This window comes from Tachyglossus aculeatus, chromosome 4 (assembly GCF_015852505.1).
Source record: "Tachyglossus aculeatus isolate mTacAcu1 chromosome 4, mTacAcu1.pri, whole genome shotgun sequence".
Lineage (NCBI taxonomy): Eukaryota > Metazoa > Chordata > Mammalia > Monotremata > Tachyglossidae > Tachyglossus > Tachyglossus aculeatus.
Window position 1 is genome coordinate 96226373 of NC_052069.1, and position 25438 is coordinate 96251810.

Sequence of the window (25438 nt, forward strand, 5' to 3'; positions counted from 1 at the left end):
GTAGAAATGGGAAGCCATTGCTCTGATAGAACTGGCACTGTGGGGCAAAACCAATAGCTATCCTGCCCTGGAGCAGGATGCCGCTAGAAGTGAAGCCAAATTGGTGATGTAATTTTTAACCCCTTTCTGGCAGGCTAGGGTGCAGATAATAATAATAATTATGGTACTTGTTAAGCGCTTACTATTTGCCAAGAACTATTCTAAATGCTGGGTTAGCTACAAGATAATCAGGTTGGACACAGTCCCAGCACTAAATGGGGCTCATGGTCTTAATCCCCATTTTACAGATGAGGTAACTGAGGTCCAGAGAAATTAAGTGACTTCACCAAGGTCACAAAGTAGACATGTGATGGAGCTGGGATTAGAACCCGGATCCTTATGACTTCCAGGCCCATGCTCTATCCACTAAGCCACACAGATCAGATTAGCTCCAGAGACCTGCTGGAATCCAAGACAACACTGAAGCCTCTTCTCACCCTCTGGTCCAACCCTGAAGCTGGACAGGACTCTGAGGATGAGCCATGGGCTTATCTTGTCCTTAACTTGACCAGATAGATCCAGCAGATGCAGGACTTCAAGGCTCTGGCCCAGACAGGCAGTCTGGCTAGGGAGTTCCAGATTTTTAGGATTCTGGGCTCTTCCTGAGTCGGCACTCCAAAGTCTAGGTGATTTCCTCTTTGCAGTAAGTACCCCAACCGAGGGCCAGGGTAGGGAGAGATGAGGCAGGTTGGAGGGTGGGGCTACAATCAAACCCACTTTCCTAGGCTTCAGGAACCATGCCAATGTACCTCCCAAAGGTTTCTGAGGGGGCCTGATCTCAGGGGGATTTCCCTGCAGACTCCCAAGGCACCCTGGGATCTCCCTCCCAGGATGAACTCTTCCTCTGCCTCCCACCCTCTGATAGTGGCAATCCTTCAAGGCTCATTTTGGGGTCTCCTTCTACACTCACTTCCTTGGAGAACTCATTCGCTCCCGTGGCTTCAACTACCGTCTCTATAAGAAGCAGCGTGGCTTAGTGGAAAGAGCCCCGGTTTGGGAGTCAGAAGTCATGGGTTCTAATCTCAGCTCCACCACTTATCAGTTGTGTGACTTTGGGAAAGTCACTTTAACTTCTTTGTGCCTCAGTTACCTCATCTGTAAAATGGGGATTCAGACTCTGAGCCCCACGTGGGACAGCTTAATTACCTTGTATCTACCTCAGCCCTTAGAACAGTGCTTGGAACATGCATAGTAAGCGCTTAACAAATACCATCATCATCATTCCCAAATCTCCACCTCCAGCCCTGACCTCCCTCCCTCTCTGTTGTCTTGTCTTATGCTGTCTGCATTTTCACATTTCCCACATTTCATCTCTACTATGTTGTCCTGCAAACAGCTCAAACTTAGCATGTCCAAAACGGAATTCCTTATCTTTCCACCCAAACCTGTCCAACCCGAGACCTTTCCATCACTGTAGACAGTACCACCATCCTTCCTGTCCCACAACCCCGTAAACTTGGCATTATCCTTGGCTCATTTATCTCATTCAACCCACATATTAAATCTGTAACTAAACTCTACTGGTTCAACCTTCACCACATTGCTAAAATTTGTCCTTTCTTCTCCATCCAAAATGCTACCACTCAATCCAACACTTATCCTACCCGGCCTTGATTACTGTATCAGCTTCCTTGCGGACCTCCCTGCCTCCTGTCTCTGCCCACTATAGTCCATTCTTCACTCTGCTGGCGGGATCATTTTTCTAGACGAACGTTCAGTTCTCCACTCCTCAAGAACCTCCAGAGGTTGTCCATCCACCTCTGCATCAAACAGAAACTCCTTACCATCAGCTTTAAAGCCCTGCATCATTTTGCCCCCTCTTAATTCACCTCGCTACTCCTACTACAACCCAGCCAGCACACTCCTCTCTAATGCCAACCTACTCACTATACCATGAGCTCATCTATCTCGCCACTGACCTCTCTTCCACATCCTGCCTCTGGCTTGGAATGCCTTCTCTCATCACCTCCAACAGACAATCATTCCTCTCCCCACCATCAAAGACTTATTAAAAACACTTCTCCTCCAAGAGGCCTTCCCTCTTTTCCTCTTCTCCCATTCTCTTCTGTGATTATGCCCTAAAACTTGGATTTGACCCCTTTATTCAACACTCCCTCAGCCCCACAGCACTCCTGAACAGATTCTTAATTTACTTAATTATATTAATGGCTGTCTCCCCCTCTAGGCTGTAAACTCACTGTGGGCAGAGAATGTGTGTATCAACTCTGTTATAGTTGTGCTGTCCCAAGCACTTAGTACATTCATTCATTCAATTCTATTTACTGAGTGCTTACTGTGTGCAGAGCTCTATACTAAGCGCTTGGAAAGTACAATTCGGCAACAGAGACAGTACAGTGCTCTGCACACAGTAAGTGCTAGATAAATACGTTGGATTGATAGATGGATTGATGGATTGAGCTGCCAGAGCCGTCTGAGAAAGCCCAGCCTCCCTGGAAAGCCTCATCACCCTTGCTGAGAAGCAGCAAGAGAAGCAGCGTGGCTTAGTGGAAAGAGCCCGGGCTTGGGAGTCAGAGGTCATGGGTTCTAATCCCATCTCTGCCACTTGTCAGCTGTGTAACTTTGGGCAAGTCACTTGAATTCTGTGTGCCTCAGTTCCCTCATTTGTAAAATGGTGAAAAAGACTGTGAGCCCCAAGTGGGATAACCTGATTACCTTGTATCTATCCCAGCGCTTAGAACAGTGCTCGGCCTATAGTAAGCGCTTAACAAATGCTATTATTATTATTATTGTTCTTATTGCTCGGGGGTCGCCAGGGTCTCGAGGCCCTCCAGGCTTCTCCAGGGTGTCAGGGTGTCCCTGCCCCGGGGGCTGCGGGCGGGAGGGGTGGTCGGGGGCGGGGCGGCCCCACAGCTCGGGGCAGGTGACCCCGGGTACCCTGGAGACCCCGGCACCCCGCCGGCCGCCTCCAGCGCGCTCTGCCCTCCGCTGCGGCCGGGCACATCAGGCAGGGGTGGCCGGGTTCCCCGGGGTCCTCGGGGGCGGGGGATGGGCTGTGGGGCCAGCCGCAAAGTGTCCCCGGAGCCCGTGGGCCTGGGGGAGGTCCCGGGGGGCGGGGGGCGGCTCGGCCGGGGGGCGCCGGACAAGGCCCGGGAGGAAGAGGCCAGGACGGAGCAGGCGGCCAGGTGCCAAGCACACTTCGACCGCCGGGTCACCGCCAGGTACCGCCCGCTCCAGCTCGCCCCGGGGCAGGCCGAGGGGGGTGCCGAGGGGTTGCCGAGGGGGGGTGCTGATGGGGGTGCAAAGGGGGATGTTGATGGTGATGGAGAGGGGGATGCTGATGGGAGTGCAGAGGAAAATGCAGAGGAGGGGTGCGGAGGGGGATGCTGATGAGGTTGCGGAGGGGGACGCAGAGGGGGGTGAAGAGGGGGATGCTGAGGGAGATGCTGATGGGGGTGCTGAATGGGGTACGGGGGTGCTGAGGGGGGGTGCTGGGGGGTGCAGAGGGGGGTGCAGAGGGGGGGATGGGAGAGTGGGGTGCAGGGGGATGTGGAGGGGTATGCGGATAGGGATGCGGAGGGGGATAGAGAGGGGGATGCTGAGGGGCGTGCAAAAGGGGGTGCTGATGGCGGTGCAGAGGGAAATGCGGAGGGGGATGCTGAGGGGAGTGCGGGGGGATGCTGAGGGGGGGGGGGGGGGTGCTGATCTGGGTGCAGAGGGGGATGCGAGGGGATGTTGAGGAGGTTGCAGAGGGGGATGCTGAGGGGAATGGAGGGGGATGCTGAGGGGAATGCTGGGGGGATGCTGAGCGGGATGGAGGGGGGATGCTGAGGGGGATGGAGGGGGGATGCTAAGGGGGATGGACGGGGGATGCTGAGGGGGATGGACTGGGGTGCAGAGGGGATGCTGAGGCGGATGGGAGGATTGGGGTACAGAGGGTGTGCAGAGGGGGGATGGCGGAGTGGGATGCAGGGGGATGTGGAGGGGTATGTGGATGGGGATGTGGAGGGGGATGCGGAGGGGGATGCGGAGGGGGATGCAGGTAGGGATGCGGAGAGGGCTGGAGAGGGGGATGCTGATGGGGGTGCAGAGGGGGTGCGGGGGGATGACGGAATGGGATGCAGGGGGATGTGGAGGCGGATGTGGATGGGGATGCGGAGGGGGATGGAGGCGGGATGCTGATGGAGGTGCACAGGGGGATGCGGGGGGGATGTAGAGGAGGTTGCAGAGGGGCATGCGGAGGGGGATATGAGAAGAAGCATGGCGTAGTGGATAGCGCACTGGCCTGGAAGTCAGAGGACGTGGGTTCCAAATCCAATTCCACAACTTGCCTGTTGTGTGATCTTGGGCAAGTCACTTCTCTGTGCCTCAGTTCCCTCATCTGTAAAATAGGGATTGAGACTGTGAGCCCCACATGAGATAGGGATTGGGTCCAACCTGATTACCTTATCAACCTGAAGCAGCGTGGCTCAGTGGAAAGAGCCCGGGCTTGGGAGTCAGAGGTCATGGGTTCTAATCCCCTCACTTCACTTCTAAGTCACTTCACTTCTCTGTGCCTCAGTTCCCTCATCTGTAAAATGGGGGTTAAAACTGTGAGCCCCATGTGGGACAACCTGATGACCTTGTATCCTCCCCAGTGCTTTGAACAGTGCTTGGCACATAGTAAGCGCTTAACAAATGCTGTTATTATTATTATTTGCTTGTACCCACCCCAGTGCTTAGTACGGTGCCTGGCACATAGTAAGCGTTTAACAAATACCATCATTAGTGTTACTATTGATGGGGATGCCGAGGGGGATGCGGATGGAGAGGGGGGCTGGGGACGGACCCACAGACAGACAAGCAGACAGGCAGCCCGGAAGGGCTCGGAGCAGCACCACGGGGGTGGGGGGTGGGGGCGATGGGGCTGCAAAACCCGCCCAGGTCCCAGAACCCGGACCAGTGCTGTAAAACAAACATGGGAGAAATGCCTGGGGTTCACCAGACAGTCCACTGATCGAGCTCATACTGCGTGCAGAGCTCTGTACTAAGCGCTTCCGAGAATGGAGTGCAACAGAGTTGGTAGACACTTCCCCTGCCCACAAGGAGGTTCCAGACTAGCTGGGGAGACAGACTGCAAAAGAAAATACCGGTAAAGGAAGCAACCGCGTTTGACGATATGAACGTAAACGTAGTGAGGGGTGGGTTAGTTGGACTGAACCTCAGAAGGAGGGATTTAGGGCAGGCTCGGAAAATGCTTTGAACGGCAAGGAAGTCCGAGTGGGAGTGCCCTTTGGCTGTGGGATCTCCTTCAAGGTGTGATTATTCATTCATTCATTCATTCATTCATTCGTATTTATTGAGCTCTTACTGTGTGCAGAGCACTATACTAAGCGCTTGATAGGTTAGTTTCCCTTTGGTCTGGGATGTTTGGGATTTCCCTTTTGTGTCCCACACTGTGGTTTAGCAGAGAGAAACAATTCTAGACCCACACAAGTGCCACCTCCCGAGTGGGGTGGGGGTGGATAAGAGGGAGCTGGGGAGCTCCATTCAACTACTCCTCTGTTACCTTAGGGCTCTGTCTTAGACTCAGTACTCTCCAGTCAAGGCACCTGTTGGGAACTTGGGTGGAATCTCAAGCTCAGCGCTTTTGGGGTGGCTAAAGGAAATACTCCCCTCTCAGGGTCACATCTGGAGAGTTTCCAGTACTCTACCAGTCTTGACTATGGGAGGGAGAGTCGAGGAGAGGCATACCCATTCTATTCTTAGCTTGGCCAGTGGCTAGTGATGATGATGATGCCATATATTAAGCGCTTACTATGTGCAAAGCACTGTTCTAAGTTCTAGGGAGGTTACAAGGTGATCAGGTTGTCCCATAGGAGGCTCACAGTTAATCCCCATTTTACAGATGAGGGAACTGAGACACGGAGAAGTTAAGTGACTTGCCCAAAGTCACACAGCTGACAAGTGGCGGAGCCAGGATTTGAACCCATGATGTCTGACTCCAAAGCCCGGGCTCTTTCCACTGAGCCATGCTGCTTCTAGTGAGTGGCAGGCAATCTGCTACAATTCAAAACTCACCTGTGTTGGGCAGCAGAGGCACAGGAGAGAGTTGAGGGCAGAGACTCATTTACTGCACAGAAGGAGGCAATAGTAAACCACTTCCATATTTTTACCAAGAAAACTCTATGGATATACTACCAGAACAATTGCAGATGGAAGTGGGGAGTTCTGGGAGAGATGTGTCTGTGGCATCGCTATGGGTTGGACACAACTCTACCACATAAGACAACAACAAAGGACATGCACTATTGTTTGGTTACTGTATGGGGGAGCTGCTGTCTTTATTTGATGGGAGAAAGACCCTGGCATTGCTCTTTCCAGGGCAAGCCAGGGTTCATGGCTGCTGTTCAGTCAATCAGTCAATCGTATTTATTGAGCACTTACTGTGTGGAGAGCACTGTACTAAGCGCTTGGGAAGTACAAGTTGGCAACATATAGAAACGGTCCCTACCCGACAGGCTCACAGTCCACAGCTGTTCAACCATTTAAGGCCTGGAGGGTATTGGGGTGGCAACTGCTCTGCTTGGCATCTCCTCATCCCGTCTGGGCCTGTCTCATTTGCTGCTTTTATCTGGGCTTAAGTCTTCTGCCAGTTCTTAATCTCCTTGACCCATTCTCCCTCAAATAATTTGAGTATTAAAGCAGCTTACCAATGTTTAAAACAGCATCAAAATTTGTTTTTTTTCAAATGGTTAATTTGCCAAAGAATGATGATTGAGATAACAAATGGATCTGTCTTACAGTCTGAGAGCAGCGTTTTAAATTAGTATTTCCAGAATGCTTTTTATCTCCATTAGATTGAGTGAAAAAAATCATATGGGCAGGCTGCAAAGTGGTAGAAGTTAAAATTCCCACAACTGCCAGCAGGCCCTCACTGACCGTCCATGTGATTAAAAACCAACGTGGATAGGTGAGAAAAGAGACAAGGAGAGAAGAATGGGAAAATGTACCCATCATCATTTTTTCAGTAAGCAGTAGAAAACTAAAGAATAAGTAAGGAGGTAAAAAGGGAAAACTAGAAAATAAAAAAGCTTTACGTTGCTATAAAACACAAACCTACAACTTCGAGATGGAATTCCTATACTACTGCATCATTCTATTGGTTTAGTAATTCAAAGAGAGTGTTAGCACTGCCACATTCTATTTTCCTAAGAATTCAGGCCCTTGCTGACTTTTACAAGGTCACCTAGCACATCTGGGACACCTCTCTGACAGGAACAGGCTCTAAATTTCCAGTTGCTCATTCTCCTCTTAGCCATAATGTGCTTTCAAACCACTTGATCTGTCATTTTATTTTCTAGAACACTTGTATTATTTGCTAATGAGAAACTGTGTGCTCTAGTGAATAGAGCACAGGCCCGGGAGTCAGAGAACCTAGGTTCCAATCCCAACTCTGCTACTTGTCCACTGTGTGACCTTAGGCAAGTCACTTCACTTCTGCACCTCAGTTACCTCACCTGTCAAATGGGGATTAAGACTGTGAGCCCCGTGTGGGACAGGGACTGTGTCCAACCTGATTAACTTGTGTCTACCCCAGTGCTTAATACAGTGTCTGGCACAGAGTAAATAAATACCATACCATACAAATACCATAAAAATTGCTTAGTGATTAACAGTGCCTTTTATTTAGATTATATTTATCACAGATGTATTTTTCTTCTTAGATATGACATCAAGGCTGTCATTGGAAGGGGTAGCTACAGCAGGGTTATGAGAGTGGAACAGAAGGCTACCAAGCAGCCTTTTGCCATAAAACTGATTGAAACCAGCAGAAAGGAAGGCAGAGAAGTGTGCACATCTGAATTGAGTGTCCTCAGGAGGGTCAGCCACCGCAACATCGTTCAGCTGATAGAGGTCTTCGAGATCCGGGATCGTGTATACTTAGTGATGGAGTTGGCTACCGGAGGAGAACTATTTGACCGAGTCATCGCCCAAGGGTCTTTCACAGAACAGGATGCTACCCGAGTTCTCCAGATGGTTGCTGATGGAATAAGGTACTTGCACAGTTTACGGATAACTCATCGGGACCTGAAGCCTGAAAATCTCCTGTACTATCACCCGGGGGCGGAGTCCAAGATTTTGATCACGGATTTTGGGTTGGCTAGTTCTGGCAACGTGAGTAGCGACTGGTTCATGACCACTCTTTGTGGGACTCCAGAGTACATGGCACCTGAGATTGTGCTAAGGAACCCTTACACCAGCGCTGTGGACATGTGGGCTCTTGGGGTAATTACTTATATTTTACTGAGTGGCATGTTGCCTTTTGAAGATGAAAATCACTCAAGGCTTTATAGAAAGATTCTGAAGGGCAAATACAGCTACACCGGAGATGTAAGTAACAATTCGGATCTTGTGAAATTTTTTGAGAAGAAATATTTGACCAGGTTGATCACTCAGTTAATTCATTTCAATCACATTTATTGAGTGTTTACTGTGTGCAGAGCACTGTACTAAGCACTTGGGAAAGTACAATATAACAATAAAAGGCACCTGCCCACAGTGAGCTTACAGTCTATAGAGCTTACAGTCTAGAGTCATACAGTCAGCAGTCAATTATTCAATGGTATTTATTGAGCACTTACTGAGAGCAGAGCACTGGTATGAAGTGCTTGGAAAAGTACACCATCATAGAGATGGTAGATGTGATCCCTCCCCTCAAGGAGTTTACAATCTAGCAGGGGGTGAAAACTGGGGAAATCGTAGAGTATAAGGATATGTACATAAGTGCTGTGGGGCTGGAGTGAATATCAAAGTGCTTAAGGTATACCCAGCCACGCCTTTCCTCTATCCAGCCAGACGGATAGAGGAAATGAGGGCTTAGTCGGGGAAGGCCATTTGGAGGAGATGTGATTTCAGGATGGCCTTTGAAGTGTAGCTGTTATTTCTTTCAAAGCAATTAATTTGTTTGTCACCACATGCAGCCCAGAACAGCTGGATATGCAAGCATATACAGCAGTATCCTCAGCATGATTCCTAAGAGTTTGGTGAGAGATTTTCTACTTTCTGAGTGATTGCAGACCTCCCTTCTCTAGCTCTTTAGTACAGCATTGTTATCGCAGTGGCAGTGAGATTTTCAGCCTCTCTAGGAACTTCCTTACTTTTTTAACCCTCCGATTTGAAAGGATTGTTAATTGATGATTCTTTGATCCCAAAATAAGTGAACTATTCAAATGGCATTGCATTTGGGAAAAAATTTGGCCCTATCACTTGCAAATTAATTTAGAGGAAACTGATCTTTTTAATCTTATCTGAATCTCAGATCAAGAACACCATTGCAGTGTGGCTTTCTAATTAGCCCTTCTCTCTGGAAATCTGAGGTAAATATCAAGTATTCACCTGTGGGGGAGGAATGTAGTTTCTTTCATAAAGACACTGTGAAAAAAGACAGAAATAAGAATGATATAGAAAACAAATGATGTGATGAGAAATGTTTAGGACTTCATCAATCTCAAAGTTTTAAGTAGAAGCCACTCCTGTGAATGAATAAAACCCCACTCCCATAATAAATTGCAAAAGATGGACTGCATTTTACTGATTTGAATGAACTCCTCTCCTAGGTTACTGCTGATCAGGAAAGACCAAACCATTAAACTGTATTTTTTTTAACTCTTTGCTTCCTCTTACTGTTTGGAGAAAAGCAGACTTTCAATATATATCTGACAATCTAACCAATTGACTTTTTTATTAGGATATGAAAATAGCCAAGCAACTTTCTGGACCCAAATTATTCAAAATTTTTGGCATCTGAAATTTGGAAAAGAACATTTAAAACTTTCCTTCTCCCTTCACATTGTTTCTAGGTGCAATCATGTCTAATGACTGTACTAAGTGCTTGGGAGAGTAAGTTTACCAGTAGCAAGTGTTCAGCTAGTACTTTGCCCTGTGTTTCACTGTCTTTAAAACCTTTGTTCTGACCTCCTGCATCTGCTAGATTGCCAAAACCTTGAAGGTAGGGATTAGTTATATTAACTGTATTATACTCTTCTAAGTGCTGGAGATCTACAAACTGTACGCATCAATAAATACTATTGATAGATTGGTATGCCCCTTTTCAGTACACTATAGAATAGCTGCTTGGGGAATTTTGTTGTTAACCATTATACTCAGGTGTCCCACCCAGCAAAGTTGTGCTGTAATGAATATTACCTCTATGGTGATGCTTTCCAGGTGATTGCATTCCAGGATCTTATGGAGGAGAACCTTGCACTGTCATTTGCATAAAACTCATAGGGGATGGCAATAAAACTTCTGGAGAAGGTAATTGGACTTTCTGTGTGGGTCCAGATCCCACAACCAGCTCTGCTTTGTAGTTTGATATGAAACTTTTCCAGTCCACGAAGTAAAGTTGGCATAGAGTCTTGCATGAGCTGAAATCCTGAGCCTCAGGAACATATTTCTTTTTTTGATGCCTGCTTACTTGTATTGATGTCTCTGTCTCCCGGCCCACCCACCCCCCGACTGTGAGCCCGTTGTGGGCAGGGATTGTCTCTCTTTATTACTGCATTAAACTTTCCTAGAACTTAGTACGGTGCTCTGCGCACAGTAAGCGCTGAATAAATGCAATTGAATGAATGAATGAATGTGGACTGATCCTTGTGGGCTTCAGGACAACATTCTGAGCCATCTCTTCACTGGTGTTGGAATATTTGGGAGTGGTAGGGGGTCTCTCATCAGAGAGGCAAAAATCATTTCTTTTCAAATTCAAAGCAGAATTTCAGCTTTATTGAATTTGACTAAGAAGCAGCCCCCACCTTGTCCTTCCTAACCCTTTTTTTAAAAAAAAAAGTTTTAGTGGCACTTGTTAAACACTTGCTATGTGCCAGGCACTGTACTAGGCACTGGCATAGATACAAGCTAATCAGGTTGGATGCAGTCTATATCCCACATGGGGCTCACAGCCTTAATCCCCATTTTACAGATGAGGGAACTGAGGTACAGAGAAGTGAAGTGATTTGCACAAGGTCACACAGCAGACCTGTGGTAGTGCTGGGATTAGAACCCAGGTTCTCTGACACCCAGGCCTATGCTCTATCCACTAGACTGTGTTGCTTTTCATGCTGTTTCCTCCCACCACCTGCAATCCACCTGCCTCTTGACTGGAAGCAGGAAAGACAGTGGAGGGAGGGACTCCAGGTGGTGAGATCTGCAGGGGCATTAGAGTATGTTCTTGGGGTGGAGGGTGGGGGGGCAGCTGCAATCAATAAATCATATTTATTGAACATTTACCATGTGTAGAACACTGTACTAAGTGGTTGAGAAAGTATAGTAAAACAGAGTTGGTAGACCTGTTCCCTTCCCACAATGACCTTATTGTCTAGAGGAGGAGACAGACAATAATATAAAGTATGGTGCAGTATGGGAGGAATTGATCAAACATTCAGAAGGGGGAGGGGGTGAGTGAGTCCTGGGTGTGGAAAGCTGACAACTGCCAGGGAGGAGGGGAAAGAGAGAAGGGGATGGGACACCGAGGTTTACCCAGTTCAAATTGCAAGGGTTCTAAAATAAAATAATGTAGGCCCCTAAACCAGTGAAAGTGATCCTCTGCCTGTAGACCTTGTGGGGGGCCATAGTACATGCATCACAATGGGGAAATGGATAGAGCACAGGCCTGGGAGTCAGAAGGACCTGGGTTCTAATCCTGGCTATGCCACTCATCTGCTGTGTGACCTTGGGCAAGTCATTTCACTTCCTTTGTGCCGCAGTTACCTCACCTGTAAAATGGGGATTGAGGCTGTGAGCCCCACAAGGGACAGGGACTCTGTCCAAGTTGATTTTCTTGAATAATAATAATAATAATAATGGCATTTATTAAGCACTTACTATGTGCAAAGCACTGTTCTAAGTGCTGGGGAGGTTATCAGGTGATCAGGTTGTCCCACGGGGCACTCACAGTCTTAATCCCCATTTTACAGATGAGGTAACTGAGGCACAGAGAAGTTAAGTACCTTGCCCAAAGTCACACAGCGGACAATTGGCAGAGCCGGGATTTGAACCCATGACCTCTGACTCCAAAGCCCATGCTCTTTCCATGCCCCAACCCAGAGCTTAGTACAATGCCTTGAACATAGTAAGTGCTTAACAAATACCATAATTATTATTATTATCAGAAGTTTCCAAAAGCTTCCAAAATGCTTGTGCATTCCTGAACACAAATTCCGGAGGCTTTTGAACCATGTAAGACTCATTTTTCTGGTAAGGGCCATCCTCAGCCATTGAGGACTTCATCTACAGGGAGGCTGCTCTGTTCCTTCATCCTACTGGGAAAGGTTGCAGAGCTGGGACCCTTAGGGCTACCACACCATCTGCCCTGACTGACTGTTCCTATTTACAACAGAGGCACGAGCTAATGTTTTAGCAAAAATGCCAGTGGCACTAGCTCATTGTCTATCCTTAGCTATTGTTAGGGGTGATCTGCCCTCACATTTTAATCTAGATATAATAAAGGGGGAAAATGCTCCTCCTTAAGTCATTTCTAGAATGACTTGTCACCCGCAAGGTGATTTTGCCTAGTCTGTATTTAAGAGGATTAGTGCTTTCATTTTATCCTTGTGTATGCTGGAGAGCAGATCATGGAGTCTTGCATCTCTTTGATGTTATTTAATTACAAAATAAAATATTTTAAAAAAATTTAAATTCAAAGTATATAAATATGAAGACAATTGTTGGAAGGTCTTCTCCAGCAGGAGTCTCCCATAAAGTTGCAGCTAGGGACCAAGCCCAAAGACAAAGCCATCAAACGGAAGCTAAGAACTCTTCCGCCTCCAAAATACTGGCTCTTTCCCTGGCACATATGATAAAATGAAAATACTCTAATTAATAAGGAGCAGGGTGGATTAATGGAAAGAGCATGGGTTTGGGAGTCAGAGGTCATGGGTTCTAATCCTGGCTCCTCCACTTATCAGCTGTGTGACTTTGTGCAAGTCACTTAACTTCTCTGTGCCTTAGTTACCTTATCTGTAACATGGGGATTAAGACTATGAGCCTCACATGGGACAACCTGATTACCTTGTGTCTACCCCAGTGCCTAGAACAGTGCTTGGCACATAAGTGCTTAACAAATACAATTATTATTATTATTATTAAGGGCATTGAATTGAGAGTTAATTACCTAGATGCCTGCCACTGCACATTCTGCAAAACTGGATAATGTCTATCCCAGGACTTTCGCCTAGGTTGATAACAACAACTCTATCCTCGACCCCCTCCAGTCTGGCTTCCATCCCCTACATTCCATGGAAACTGCCCTCTCAAAGGTCACCAATGACCTCCTGCTTGCCAAATCCAACGGCTCATACTCTGTCCTAATCCTCCTCGACCTCTCAGCTGCCTTCGACACTGTGGACCACCCCCTTCTCCTCAACACGCTATCTGACCTTGGCTTCACAGACTCCGTCCTCTCCTGGTTCTCCTCTTACCTCTCCGGTCGTTCTTTCTCAGTCTCTTTTGCAGGCTTCTCCTCCCCCTCCCACCCTCTTACTGTGGGGGTTCCCCAAGGTTCAGTGCTTGGTCCCCTTCTGTTCTCGATCTACACGCACTCCCTTGGTGACCTCATTCGCTCCCACGGCTTCAACTATCATCTCTACGCTGATGACACCCAGATCTACATCTCTGCCCCTGCTCTCTCCCCCTCTCTCCAGGCTCGCATCTCCTTCTGCCTTCAGGACATCTCCATCTGGATGTCTGCCCGCCACCTAAAGCTCAACATGTCGAAGACTGAACTCCTTGTCTTCCCTCCCAAACCTTGCCCTCTCCCTGACTTTCCCATCTCTGTTGATGGCACTACCATCCTTCCCGTCTCACAAGCCCGCAACCTTGGTGTCATCCTCGACTCTGCTCTCTCATTCACTCCTCACATCCAAGCCGTCACCAAAAACCCGCCGGTCTCAGCTCCGCAACATTGCCAAGATCCGCCCTTTCCTCTCCATCCATACCGCTACCTTGCTCATTCAAGCTCTCATCCTATCCCATCTGGACTACTGTATCAGCCTTCTCTCTGATCTCCCATCCTCGTGTCTCTCTCCACTTCAATCCATACTTCATGCTGCTGCCCGGATTATCTTTGTCCAGAAACGCTCTGGGCATATTACTCCCCTCCTCAAAACTCTCCAGTGGCTACCAATCAATCTGCGCATCAGGCTGAAACTCCTCACCCTGGGCTTCAAGGCTCTCCATCACCTCGCCCCCTCCTACCTCACCTCCCTTCTCTCCTTCTACAGCCCAGCCCACCCCCTCCACTCCTCCGCTGCTAATCTCCTCGCCGTACCTCATTCTCGCCTGTCCCGCCATCAACCCCCGGCCCACGTCATCCCCCGGGCCTGGAATGCCCTCCCTCTGCCCATCTGCCAAGCTAGCTCTCTTCCTCACTTCAAGGCCCTACTGAGAGCTCACCTCCTCCAGGAGGCCTTCCCAGACTGAGCCCCTTCCTTCCTCTCCCCCTCGTCTCCCTCTCCATCCTCCCATCTTACCTCCTTCCCTTCCCCACAGCACTTGTATATATGTATATATGTTTGTACATATTTATTACTCTATTTATTTATTTTACTTGTACATATCTATTCTATTTGTTGTACTTTGTTAGTATGTTTGGTTTTGTTCTCTGTCTCCCCCTTTTAGACTGTGAGCCCACTGTTGGGTAGGGACTGTCTCTATATGTTGCCAATTTGTACTTCCCAAGCGCTTAGTACAGTGCTCTGCACATAGTAAGTGCTCAATAAATACGATTGATGATGATGATGATAAAAATCTAAGGATAGGGTAGGGGATGAATTGATGTGATTCAATGATTTGGAGTTGGGTAATCACAAGCAAAATGAATGGAACAGAGGGTTCAGAGACTCAGTGAAACAAAAACAAAGAGATCTCGATGTAGATGGCTGAGGTGAAGGAGTGGAGATAGATCAGGTGCACTGTGGCAAATTGTCACTTTTTTATGGTATTAGTTAGCACTTATTATGTGCCAGAAACTGTTCTAAGCCCTGGGGTGGATATGAGCAAATCAGGTTGGACATAGTCATTCATTCATTCATTCATTCAATTGTATTTACTGAGTGCTTACTGTGTGCAGAGCACTGTACTAAGCACTTAATCCCTATTTTACAGATGAGGTAACTGAGGCACAGAGAAGTGAAGTGACTTGCCTAAGGTCACACAGCAGACAAGTGGCAGAGATGGGATTAGAACCCAGGTCCTTTTGACTCCCAGGCCCATGCTCTATCCACTAGACCATATGTTCTATATACCATAGAGGAAGAAAAATTTGAACATCGGCTGGGAGGTTTCAAAAAGCTCACCCTCATGTCTACTGTAGGATAGGGAGGCTCTGGAGAAAGCAGGCCAATTTGCAGGGCTTGTGAGGTCATGTCTTGGAAGTTCTCCTGAGCTGTTTGTACTGCACAGTTTTGAGGACAGAACAATCTAATTCCCCTTCTGCAGACACCTCCACCCATCCCAGGCCACCCCTCCACATCTGTCTCATGGCAGCCTCACCCCCCCGTGCCCCACCTTACCAGTTCGTCATTGCTGAGAACCAGCTGGTGGGCACTGAGAATATTCAGCTTTCCCAAACTCTTCTGGGGCCTTCCCTCCTGCCATATCATACACACTTTGTCCTCCTCCTCCTCCTCCTCTTCCATTTCCCACCACTTGTCCAGACCTATCTCCCTCCCACTGGCTGGCCTGGGCTCCAATCTTTCTCTCTCTCCCTCATCCACTAGCCTGACAGCTTACTGTCCATCACCCAAGCCTGATCAGTAGGGGACTGTAAAGTGTGATCAATCCATGTTTGTCCCAAGTTTCCCACAGACTTGAGCTTCAAGTGCAAAGAAAATCTACAAAATTTATTCAGTATAATGCTGTGTTTAGTACAGTGTTCTGTACACAGTAAGCTCTCAATAAATATGATTGATGGATCAATTCATTGATTCAAACTTAGATTCTTAATGCCCTCATCCAGTTCTTGGGATCTTATTAATGTCTTTGAGTTGAAAAATAACTTAGTTTTGGTTCTTTCTGAAAAGCAGTATGTCCTAATGGAAAGAATCTGGGTTCTAATCCTGGCTCCGCCACTTGCCTGCTGCGTGACTTTGGACAAGTCACTTTTTTGTGCCTAAGTTCCTTCATTTGCAAAATGGGGAGTCAATACCTCTTCTCCCTCCTAGTTAGACTGTGAGCCCCATGTGGGACATGATTATCATGTACATACCTCAGCACTTAGTACAGTGCTAGGCACGTAGTAAGCGCTTAACTGTTATTATTATCATTATTATTATTTATAACTAAGGCTGCTGATCTGGAAGTCTGAGAACCCCAATCACATGCCCTCCTTCTTAGGATTTCTTCTTTAGTTCTAAAACGTCCTTCCTCTCAGCCTCCTATCTCTTTCCAACCTCCTCCTCCTCCTCATCATCAAAAATAGCTACCTTGATTGAAGCCCTTCTCTAGGCTGTAGTCGTAGTAGTAGTAGAAGCATTTACTGACCACTTGGTGCAGTAAACTATACGGGGCCCTGCAATGCACAATAGAAGTAAGCCATGGTCTCTGCCCTCAAGAAGTTTAAAGTCTATTGGTAAGATAAGTAGGCTTGTCTTGTCTTATGCCATCAAGTCGTTTCCGACACATAGTGACACCATGGACACATCTCTCCCAGAATGCCCAGTTCTCCATCTGCAATCATGTTGGTAATGTATCCATAGAGTTTTCTTGATAAAAATATGGAAGTGGCTTACCATTGCCTCCTTCGCGCAGTAAACTTGAGTCTCCACCCACGACTCTCTCTCCCCTGCTGCTGCTGCCCAGCACGGGTGAGTTTAGACTTGCAGCAGTTTGCCTTCCACTCGCTAGCCACTGGCCAATCTAGGAATGGAATGGGTATGCCTCTGCTTGACTCTCCCACTCGTAGCCGAGACTAGTAGAGTACTGGAAACTGTCTAGGTGCAACCCTGGGAGGGGGATAAGTAGGCACACAATGCAAAAACATAAAAGAGTCAGAGCGTTGATACAAATAAGAACCGAAGATTAAATGCCTAAAAGAAAAATGAGTATACTGACATACCCAGGAATGCTAAGGTATCTGATGGTTTGGCATAAAAGAAGAGGCATTGTTCAAGGAAGGCCATTTAGAGGAGCTGACTTTAGTAGGGCTTTGAAGATGGGATGGGAAGGGATGGGATTTGGTGGACTTGAGGCAGGAGGGAGTTTTGTGCAGCTGTAATGGCTTTGAGCAATGGATCCGAGATGGGTGAGCCAGAAACAGGCACAATTAAAAGGGTAATTTAGGAGAAGCAAAGAACAAGGGAAAGTGAGAGAAGAGATGGATCCAGGAACATCCTCAATTGCTGGGTTCTGAGTAAATAAACCAATTCTTCAAGAAATTTGTTTTTCATGTTAAGTATACAATACCCTTTTCCAGTTCCTAAATTCATTAAGCTGTATAACAGTGCTTTAGGTTTGTGGCAGGAACACTCCTTTCCTCCCTCAACTCCTAAGGGGATTAGAAACCAGCCAATGCAGGGCTCTTCCAAGACCACAGCTGGCCTGGGCAAGGAGCAGCTCCCGTGGGTAGTCCAAACTGCAGCAAGTTCCCCTGGCTGCCACCCCGGAGGCACAGCCACAGAAGTCAGCAAAAATACCAATAATCATTTTAATTAACCTTAAATTCAGCATAGACAAAAGGACAAGTGAACTTTGCGTAGCTCAATTATAAAGTGCAGTTCCATGTAAGTAGATAGAAGGGTATCTCTGTGGCAGAGGGTGCTACCACTCATAAGAAGAAACTGGAGGGCTGGTTGGGCTTCCAAGGGGACTCAAAGGAGCCAGTTCCACTCCAAAAAAAATTCAACACCAGAGGGATCACTGCAAGCCTTCTGAGGGTTGGAAACAAGGCCCAGGTGTTCCAAGCCCCTGGCAGTCAAAAGTCTGGGGAGGAAGGTTAAAGAGAATCTAACAATCAACGTGTTGGTGCAGACACCTTTTCCAAGTGACCCATCTAGTAGGAGAGGCCCCAGCTTTATTAAAACCACCTCTCCTCCAACAGGCCTTCCCTGACCAGTTCCTCATTTCCTCTTCTCCCATTTCCTTCTATATTGCTTTGGGGCTAGGATTTGTACACTTCGTTCAATCTTCTCTCAGTCCCATAGCATATCCAATGGCCTTTACTCCATCCTAATCCTCCTCATCCTCTGAGCTGCCTTTCATTCATTCATTCATTCAGTCAGTCAGTCATATTTATAGAGCACTTATTGTGTGCAGAACACTGTACTAAGCACTTGGGAGAGTGCAATAAAACAGACACATTCCCTGCCCACAATGAGTTTACAGCCTAGAGGGGGGCAGACAGACATCAATACAAATAAATAAATTTTGGATATGTACATACATGCTGTGGGACTGGGGTGAGGGGAAGAGAAAAGGGAGCAAGTCAGGGTGACGCCAAAGGGTGTGGGAGAAGAGGAAAGGGGGACTTTGTCTGGGAAGGCCTCTTATAGGAGATGTGCCTTCAGTAAGGCTTTGAAGTGGGGGAGAGTAATTGTATGTCAGATTTGAGGAGGGAGGGCATTCCAGGTCAAAGGCAGGACATGGGCTAGGAGTCGGTGGCAAGATAGACAAAATCAAGGTACAGTGAGTAGGTTAACATTAGAAGAGCCAAGTGTGTATGCTGGGTTGTAGGAGAGTAGCGAGGTGAGGTTAAAAGCCAATGGTGACGAGTCTGTGTTTGATATGGAGGTGGATGGGCAATGATTGGAGTTTTTTGAGGAGTGGGGTGACATGTCCTGAACATTTTTATAGAAAAATGATCTGGGCACCAGAATGAAGTATGGACTGGAGTGAGAAGAGACAGGAGACTGGGAGGTCAGCAAGGAATTTGGTGCAGTAATCCAAGCAGAATAGTATTAGTGATTGTATTAATGGGGTAGCAGTTTGGATGGACAGGAAAGGACAGACTTTATTTATGTTGTGAAGGTGGGACCAACAGGATGATTGAGTATGTAGGTTGAATGAGAGAGAGGAGTCAAGGATAATGCCAAGATTGCGGGCTTGTGAAACAGGAAGGATGGTGGTGCTGTCTACAGTGATGGGAAAGTCAGGGGGAGAACAGGGTTAGGGTGAAAGGATAAGGAGCTGCCTTTACCATTGTGGACCATCCCCTTCACCTGGAAACATTATCCAATGTGAGGAGGCCACTAACCTCCTCACTGTGCCTTGTTCTCGCCTGTCCCGCCGTCGAACCCCTGGCCCATGTCCTTCCCCTGGCCTGGAATGCCCTCCCTCCGCATATCCACCAAGCTAGCTCTCTTCCTCCCTTCAAAGCCCTACTGAGAGCTTACCTCCTCCAGGAGGCCTTCCCAGACTGAGCCCCCTCCTTCTTCTCCCCCCCCATCCCCCCACCCTACCTCCTTCCCCTCCCCACAGCACCTGTACATATGTCTGTACAGATTTCTAACTCTATTTTACTTGTACATATTTACTATTCTATGTATTTTATTTTGTTAATATGTGTTGTTTTGTTGTCTGTCTCCCCCTTCTAGACTGTGAGCCTGCTGTTGGGTAGGGACCATCTCTATATGTTGCCAACTTGGACTTCCCAAGCACTTAGTACAGTGCTCTGCACACAGTAAGCACTCAATAAATACGATTGAATGAATGAATGAATGAATCCAATCTTGGCTTCATTGATTCTGTCCTCTCCTGGTTCTCCTCATCTCTCTGGCCATTCATTCTTAGCCTCCTTCACAGATTTCTCTTCTGCCTTCCACCTTTTAACTGTGGGGATCACTCAAGATTCAGTTCTGGGTCCCCTTCTATTTTTCATCTACACCCATTTCCTTGGAGAACTCATTTGCTTCAATGGCTTCAACTAGCACCTCTATGTAGATAATACCCAAATCTACATCTCCAATGCTGACCTCTCTCCCTCTGTCTGGTCTCACATTTCCTCTTGCCTTCAAGATATCTACTTGGTTGTCCTCCCATCACCACAAACTTAACATATCCAAAACAGAACTCCTTACTTACCAACCTGAACCCTGTCCTCCCCCTGACTTTCCCATCACTCTAGATGGCACCACAATCCTTCCTGTTTCACAAGCCTGTAACTTTGACATTATACTTGACTCCTCTCTTTCATTCAACACATATATTCAATCCTTCACTAAATCCTGTCAGTCCCACCTTCACAACATTAATAAAATCTACCCTTTCCTCTCCATCCAAACTGCTACCACATTAATACAATCACTCATCCTATCCTGCCTGGATTACTGCATCACCCTTCTTGCTGACCGCCCAGGCTCCCGTCTCTCCCCACTCCAGTTCATACATTACTCTGCTGCCTGGATCATTTTTCAACAAAAGTGTTCAGGACATGTCATCCTGCTCCTCAAAAACCTCCAGTGGTTGCCCATCTATCTCCACATCAAACAAAAAGTCCCCACCATAGACTTTAAAACACTCCAGCACCTTGCCCACTTCTTATAGCACTGATGTACTTATATGTAATTTATTAATTGAATTGATGTCTGTCTGCCCCCCTCTAGACTGTAAGCTTGTTGTGGTCAGGGTATGTGTCTGTTTATTGTTGTATTGTACTCCCCCAAGCTCTTAGTGCCATGCTGTGCACACAGTAAGTGTTCAATAAATATGATTGAATTGAATTCACTATCAATAATTTTATTAATTTATTTATATTAATGTCTGTCTCCCCCATTAGACTGTAAACTTGCCATAGGCAGGGAATGTGCCTAGAGACTCTGTTATATTGTACTCTCCCAAGCGCTTAGTACAGTGCTCTGCACACAGTAAGGTCACAGTTAATGTGATTGATTGATTGACTTTCCACTTTGTCAGTACCCAGGGCAACCTATGGAAAGTTCCTTTTGGTTGTCGATTTCATGAAATTTTACAATCACACCAACATCACTTCTCCCATTGATGGAGGGGAAGTGGAATCCTGAAGAGTTACATAAATACATCAATCAATCATATTAATTGAGCACTTACTATGTGCAGAGCACTGTCCTAAGCACTTGGGAGAGTACAATATAACAAAGTTGGTAGGCACTTTCCCTGCCTACAAGGAGCTTACAGTTTAGAAGGAAGAGCTTACAGGTTTTTATAAACTAGGTCATTTGGCTGTTGTGGAGAAAGCTGCCCTGATGTCTCAGTAATTATTTGTATAGAAGCAAAAAGGATGAGAAGCCCTTTGGCTACAAAAGCCTCATTGTTTTGTGTTTTATTTTCCTTGCCTGTTGATGAGCTGCTCATTGAATAGAATACATTATAAAAACCCAAACTTTTTCCCAATGCTTCCTCTGTTCACTGTGGGATTGGGGAAGGGAGAAGAGGGGATGGCTTTTTCATTTTTATTCTAAGAAAATGTATTGCTTCACTGATATACCTTCAAAAGATAGAGGAGCTGTGCTAGACACACTAGAAAAATAGACTGGTTTTTTTTTTTCAGGCACAGTGGGTGGAGCCAAAATTGCAACTTTTTTCATCTGCTTTTAGGTAGCACGCATGATTGATAATACATCCAGTTAGATATTCACAGCTGATTTGCGCTTGAATTAATTTTAAAATACTGTAGTCATAGCCAATCAGGCCTATAATGCCAAAGAGCTGAGCAGGCTAACTGAACTGTCAAAACCCTTCCACATTCTGAATCCCAGTTGTAATTTAACTGGTTGAAGACAATGGGAATTCTTTGTGATCAGTAGAGAACCTCCCCATTGAAATGAACCAATTAGAGAAATCAAACATTCTTTTAGTTGAGGACCCTACAAAATGTTTATTCTTGCATCAGTTTCTTACTGAAGGGGCAATAATCTATAGAACCAAATAACTACTAGCTCTGATTTCTTTCCCCTTTTGTCTTCTCAGCCCTGGCCAAATGTTTCAAACTTGGCAAAAGACTTTATAGACCAGTTGCTAAACGTGGATTCCACTTTTCGCATGTCAGCAGGACAGGCCCTGAACCACCCTTGGGTCTTGGCCACAGCGACTACATCTTCTATGAAGAACCTTCACCGGTCCATATCCCAGAACTTAATGCACAGGACACCCATCCGTTCTCGGAGCTTGAAGTCAGCACCGTCTTCTGAGTCTTGTAATTCAAACAGGTCAAGACCCACCTGAGGGAAGGAAAATTCAAAAGGAGAGATTTATCCTCGACTTTTCTCATGGGAATCCAGGCTACCCATCAAGGCGTGTTTTCCCAGTGTGCAGCCTTGGTCTAGATGAAAACCACGTTTTTGGGAAAGCAGGATTAACTACTTCCAGGCCTCTAAGTTATTCGTCATTTGCTACCTAAGGTTATTAAATGAGGCTTTAGTGGCCTCAAAGGATTTATGGACTTTCCCAAATATCTTACTTTTTCCTATAATATTGTAGGCATTTAAAAAATCTGGATTATAGTTTGGTAAAATATTAACTCTTTATTTTCTGCATCTATAATTTTTCTGACAGATATGTCTATAGGTGAACATTGATGGGACAAATGTGAGTTATCTGGACCAAGGGTAGTTTTATAAATGAAAAGTTTTATAAATAAATGTTTGGATAGTCAAAAATGTTGGGTATGCCCTTGTCTGAAAAAGTCAACGTTATGTTCAGTTATGGTTAAGAAAGCAGCATGGCCTATTTGAAAGACCATGGGTCTGGGAGTCAGATGACCTGGGTTCTAATCCCTGCTCTACCCCTTGCCTGCTGTGTGACCTTGGGCAAGTCACTTAACTTCTCTGTGTCTCAATTTCCTCATCTATAAAATGGGAATTAAATACTTTTTCTCCTTTGTACTTAAGACTGTGAGCCCCATGTGAGACAAGAACTGTGTTCAACCTGAGTAATTTTTTATCTGCCCTAGTTTGGCACATAGTAAATGCTCAATCAGTCAATGAATGATATTTATTGAGTGCTTACTGTGTACAGAACACTGTACTAAGTGCTTGGGAGAGTACACTACAACCGAGTTGGTAGACATGTTTCCAGCCCACAAGGAGTTCACGGTCTAAAGGAAAGTTTACAGAGCAGAGGACGGTGTGAAATGGCAGTGAAAAGGAAGAGGAGGACCTAGAGGTGAAAGACTTGGGCTATAGAGAGAAGTAAGTACCAATCTGAAATAGGACAACATAAAAGAACCCAGGACTGTGAGGCGGAAGATATGGGTTCCCAGGGTTCCAAGTTCTGCCACTTGCCTGCTTGGGCAAATCACTTGTATCAACATCTTAACAAATACCAAAATTACCACCACCATCATCTAATCACTAGTATTTATTGAGCACCTATTGTACTCTAGCTTTTTAGTTGGAGTAAAAGACATAGTCCCTGTCCTAAAGGAACTGAGACTCTAGTAGGGGAGACAAGCGGAACAAATTTCAAACACACAACAGGCAAGAGTTAAAGCATAGTTACAAATGATAAAAGCAAAAGTTAATTCAGTTAATAAATATTCACTTAGGTTAGGGGCACAGGATCAGGTTCAGTGCTGAGCTTCAGTCATCTGGACTTATTTAACTCCCAATTAGCTTGAGTAATCAATACTTTACTACAGAGCGTCCTCCAAAAAAGGCAGTTATGAAGAATTCTCAGAGGAATGAAGTTTATAATTTCATATTTAACATAGGCAATGCATTACATATTTTTTCTCAGAAAATTCCTAATATTACAATTCAGTTTCCTCACGTTAATGAGGAACTTTGTTAAGTATAAAACTGTATTACTATGTAATGAGCTTTCATTTCAAAATAAAGATTTCAGATACAAGAAGGAACTATATCACTAGCCTAGCTGAGTGTTAATGTTCCTAAGTAGTTGTTCAGTAGTTAACTCCGACTTACACTTATCTAAACAACCAATGTGAAAGTTGGTGATTTACAATTATCATGGTACATCAGAAGTCCTTGAGACAGTCAACCATGATCTACCACCTGCTGATTACTGTAATTTAGAAGGACTCCAAGAAGAGGCAAGAGATTATGGACTAATATACAAGGGCCATACATTGCTGCAAACAGCCAAATATTAATAACAGCATCTCTTAACTAAAAGTTGCCAAAAAATTCTGCTTCCTGGACAGTACACATCAGGATAATGGACATTAAGACAAATAAGTAGAAAATGTAATCAAGAAAGTATTAGACTCTTTCTGGGGAAATCAAATTTGGGACACCTTTGCTGTATAGCCATAAACAAGGATCAAATTTAGTCACTTACATTTAGCATTACTAAAGGAACTAGAAACTCAATCAAGGATGACCTTGGAAAATATCTACTAATCCTGTTGTGTTGTACTCTCCCAATTGCTTAGTACAGTGCTCTACACATAGTAAGTGTAGAGCAATTTAATGTTTACAGTCACTGAGGTTTAAGACTGTTAGGGCTAAGGTAAGGATTTGACTAACAAAAGTTGTGCAAAAGCCTTTTGTTGAAATGTGTGCAAGGCTTGCAGAAAAAAGGCTGGGAATTTTGTTTAAAATAAGCAAATAATAATTTATTTTATAATAAAATAAAGTAAGATAATGAGCGAATTAAGATAACAACCCTCTCTAGCTTCCTTTTTACACTAGGTAAAGCTTAACAAAAAAAGAATATATTTACCATAGGAAGGTATCTTCTGGTTGAGTTTCAGGGCAACAGTTGCAGACAAGCGGTTAGGCAAGCCATCAGGCAAGCTCTCACAGCCAACAGGAAGTTCCAATCTCTCACTTCTCCTCATTCTGCTCTCTGGAGACCTCAACTCTGGCTCTCCCACCCTGAGGGGTTAGGACAGGAGCTTCTTATTGCTGGAGTGAGGTGTCAGCCCCCACTCATAATATTCCAAACAATTCTCTTGGGAGAGTAGTTTGTCCTCCTATCAGCCTTGTGACCTTGCTCTCTTAACCCAAAGCAGTATTTATTTTTGAAAGACATGCAAACAGAATACCGCAACAATATGGCAAAACCAAGTTCAAGGTCTTTGGAAGAGTGGTTTTGGTCAACATTCCTTATGACTGTGAGACTAAGAACTGGGATTCGGGTCACGTGCTCAGCTTGGTGGGTAGGGTTGGAGAGTATCTTAAAGTTGAGTGGAATAATGAGACACTTGGAATTCTCTAGTTGGGAATTCTGGTGTTGGGGTCGTCATGACAACTCATCCATGTTGCTAATAATTTCAGGGTCCCTGAATTCCATTTTTCAAACTGGAGGAACAACTTTCCCAACTCATTCATTCATTCATTCAATCAATCGTATTTATTGAGCACTTACTGTATGCAGAGCACTGTACTGAGCGGTTGGGAAGTACAAGTCAGCAACATATAGAGAACGTCCCTACCCAACAACGGGCTCACAGTCTAGAACTCCTTCCCCTTACCCCTTTTCACAATTCCTTCCCCTTAGATAAGGGTCTGCTTATCCAGAAGTCATTTGG

General features: G+C 45.8%; 1 protein-coding gene across 1 annotated transcript; it reads left to right on the plus strand.

The window, feature by feature from the left end:
• The first annotated feature begins 77 nt into the window (after nucleotides 1-77).
• Nucleotides 78-22293, plus strand: PSKH2 (protein serine kinase H2). Its single transcript, XM_038745648.1, has 4 exons — nucleotides 78-103; nucleotides 2832-3218; nucleotides 7704-8370; nucleotides 21913-22293. The coding sequence occupies exons 1-4, from the start codon at nucleotides 78-80 to the stop codon at nucleotides 22165-22167; spliced, it is 1335 nt and encodes a 444-aa protein (XP_038601576.1). The 3' UTR covers nucleotides 22168-22293.
• The last annotated feature ends 3145 nt before the right edge of the window (nucleotides 22294-25438 follow it).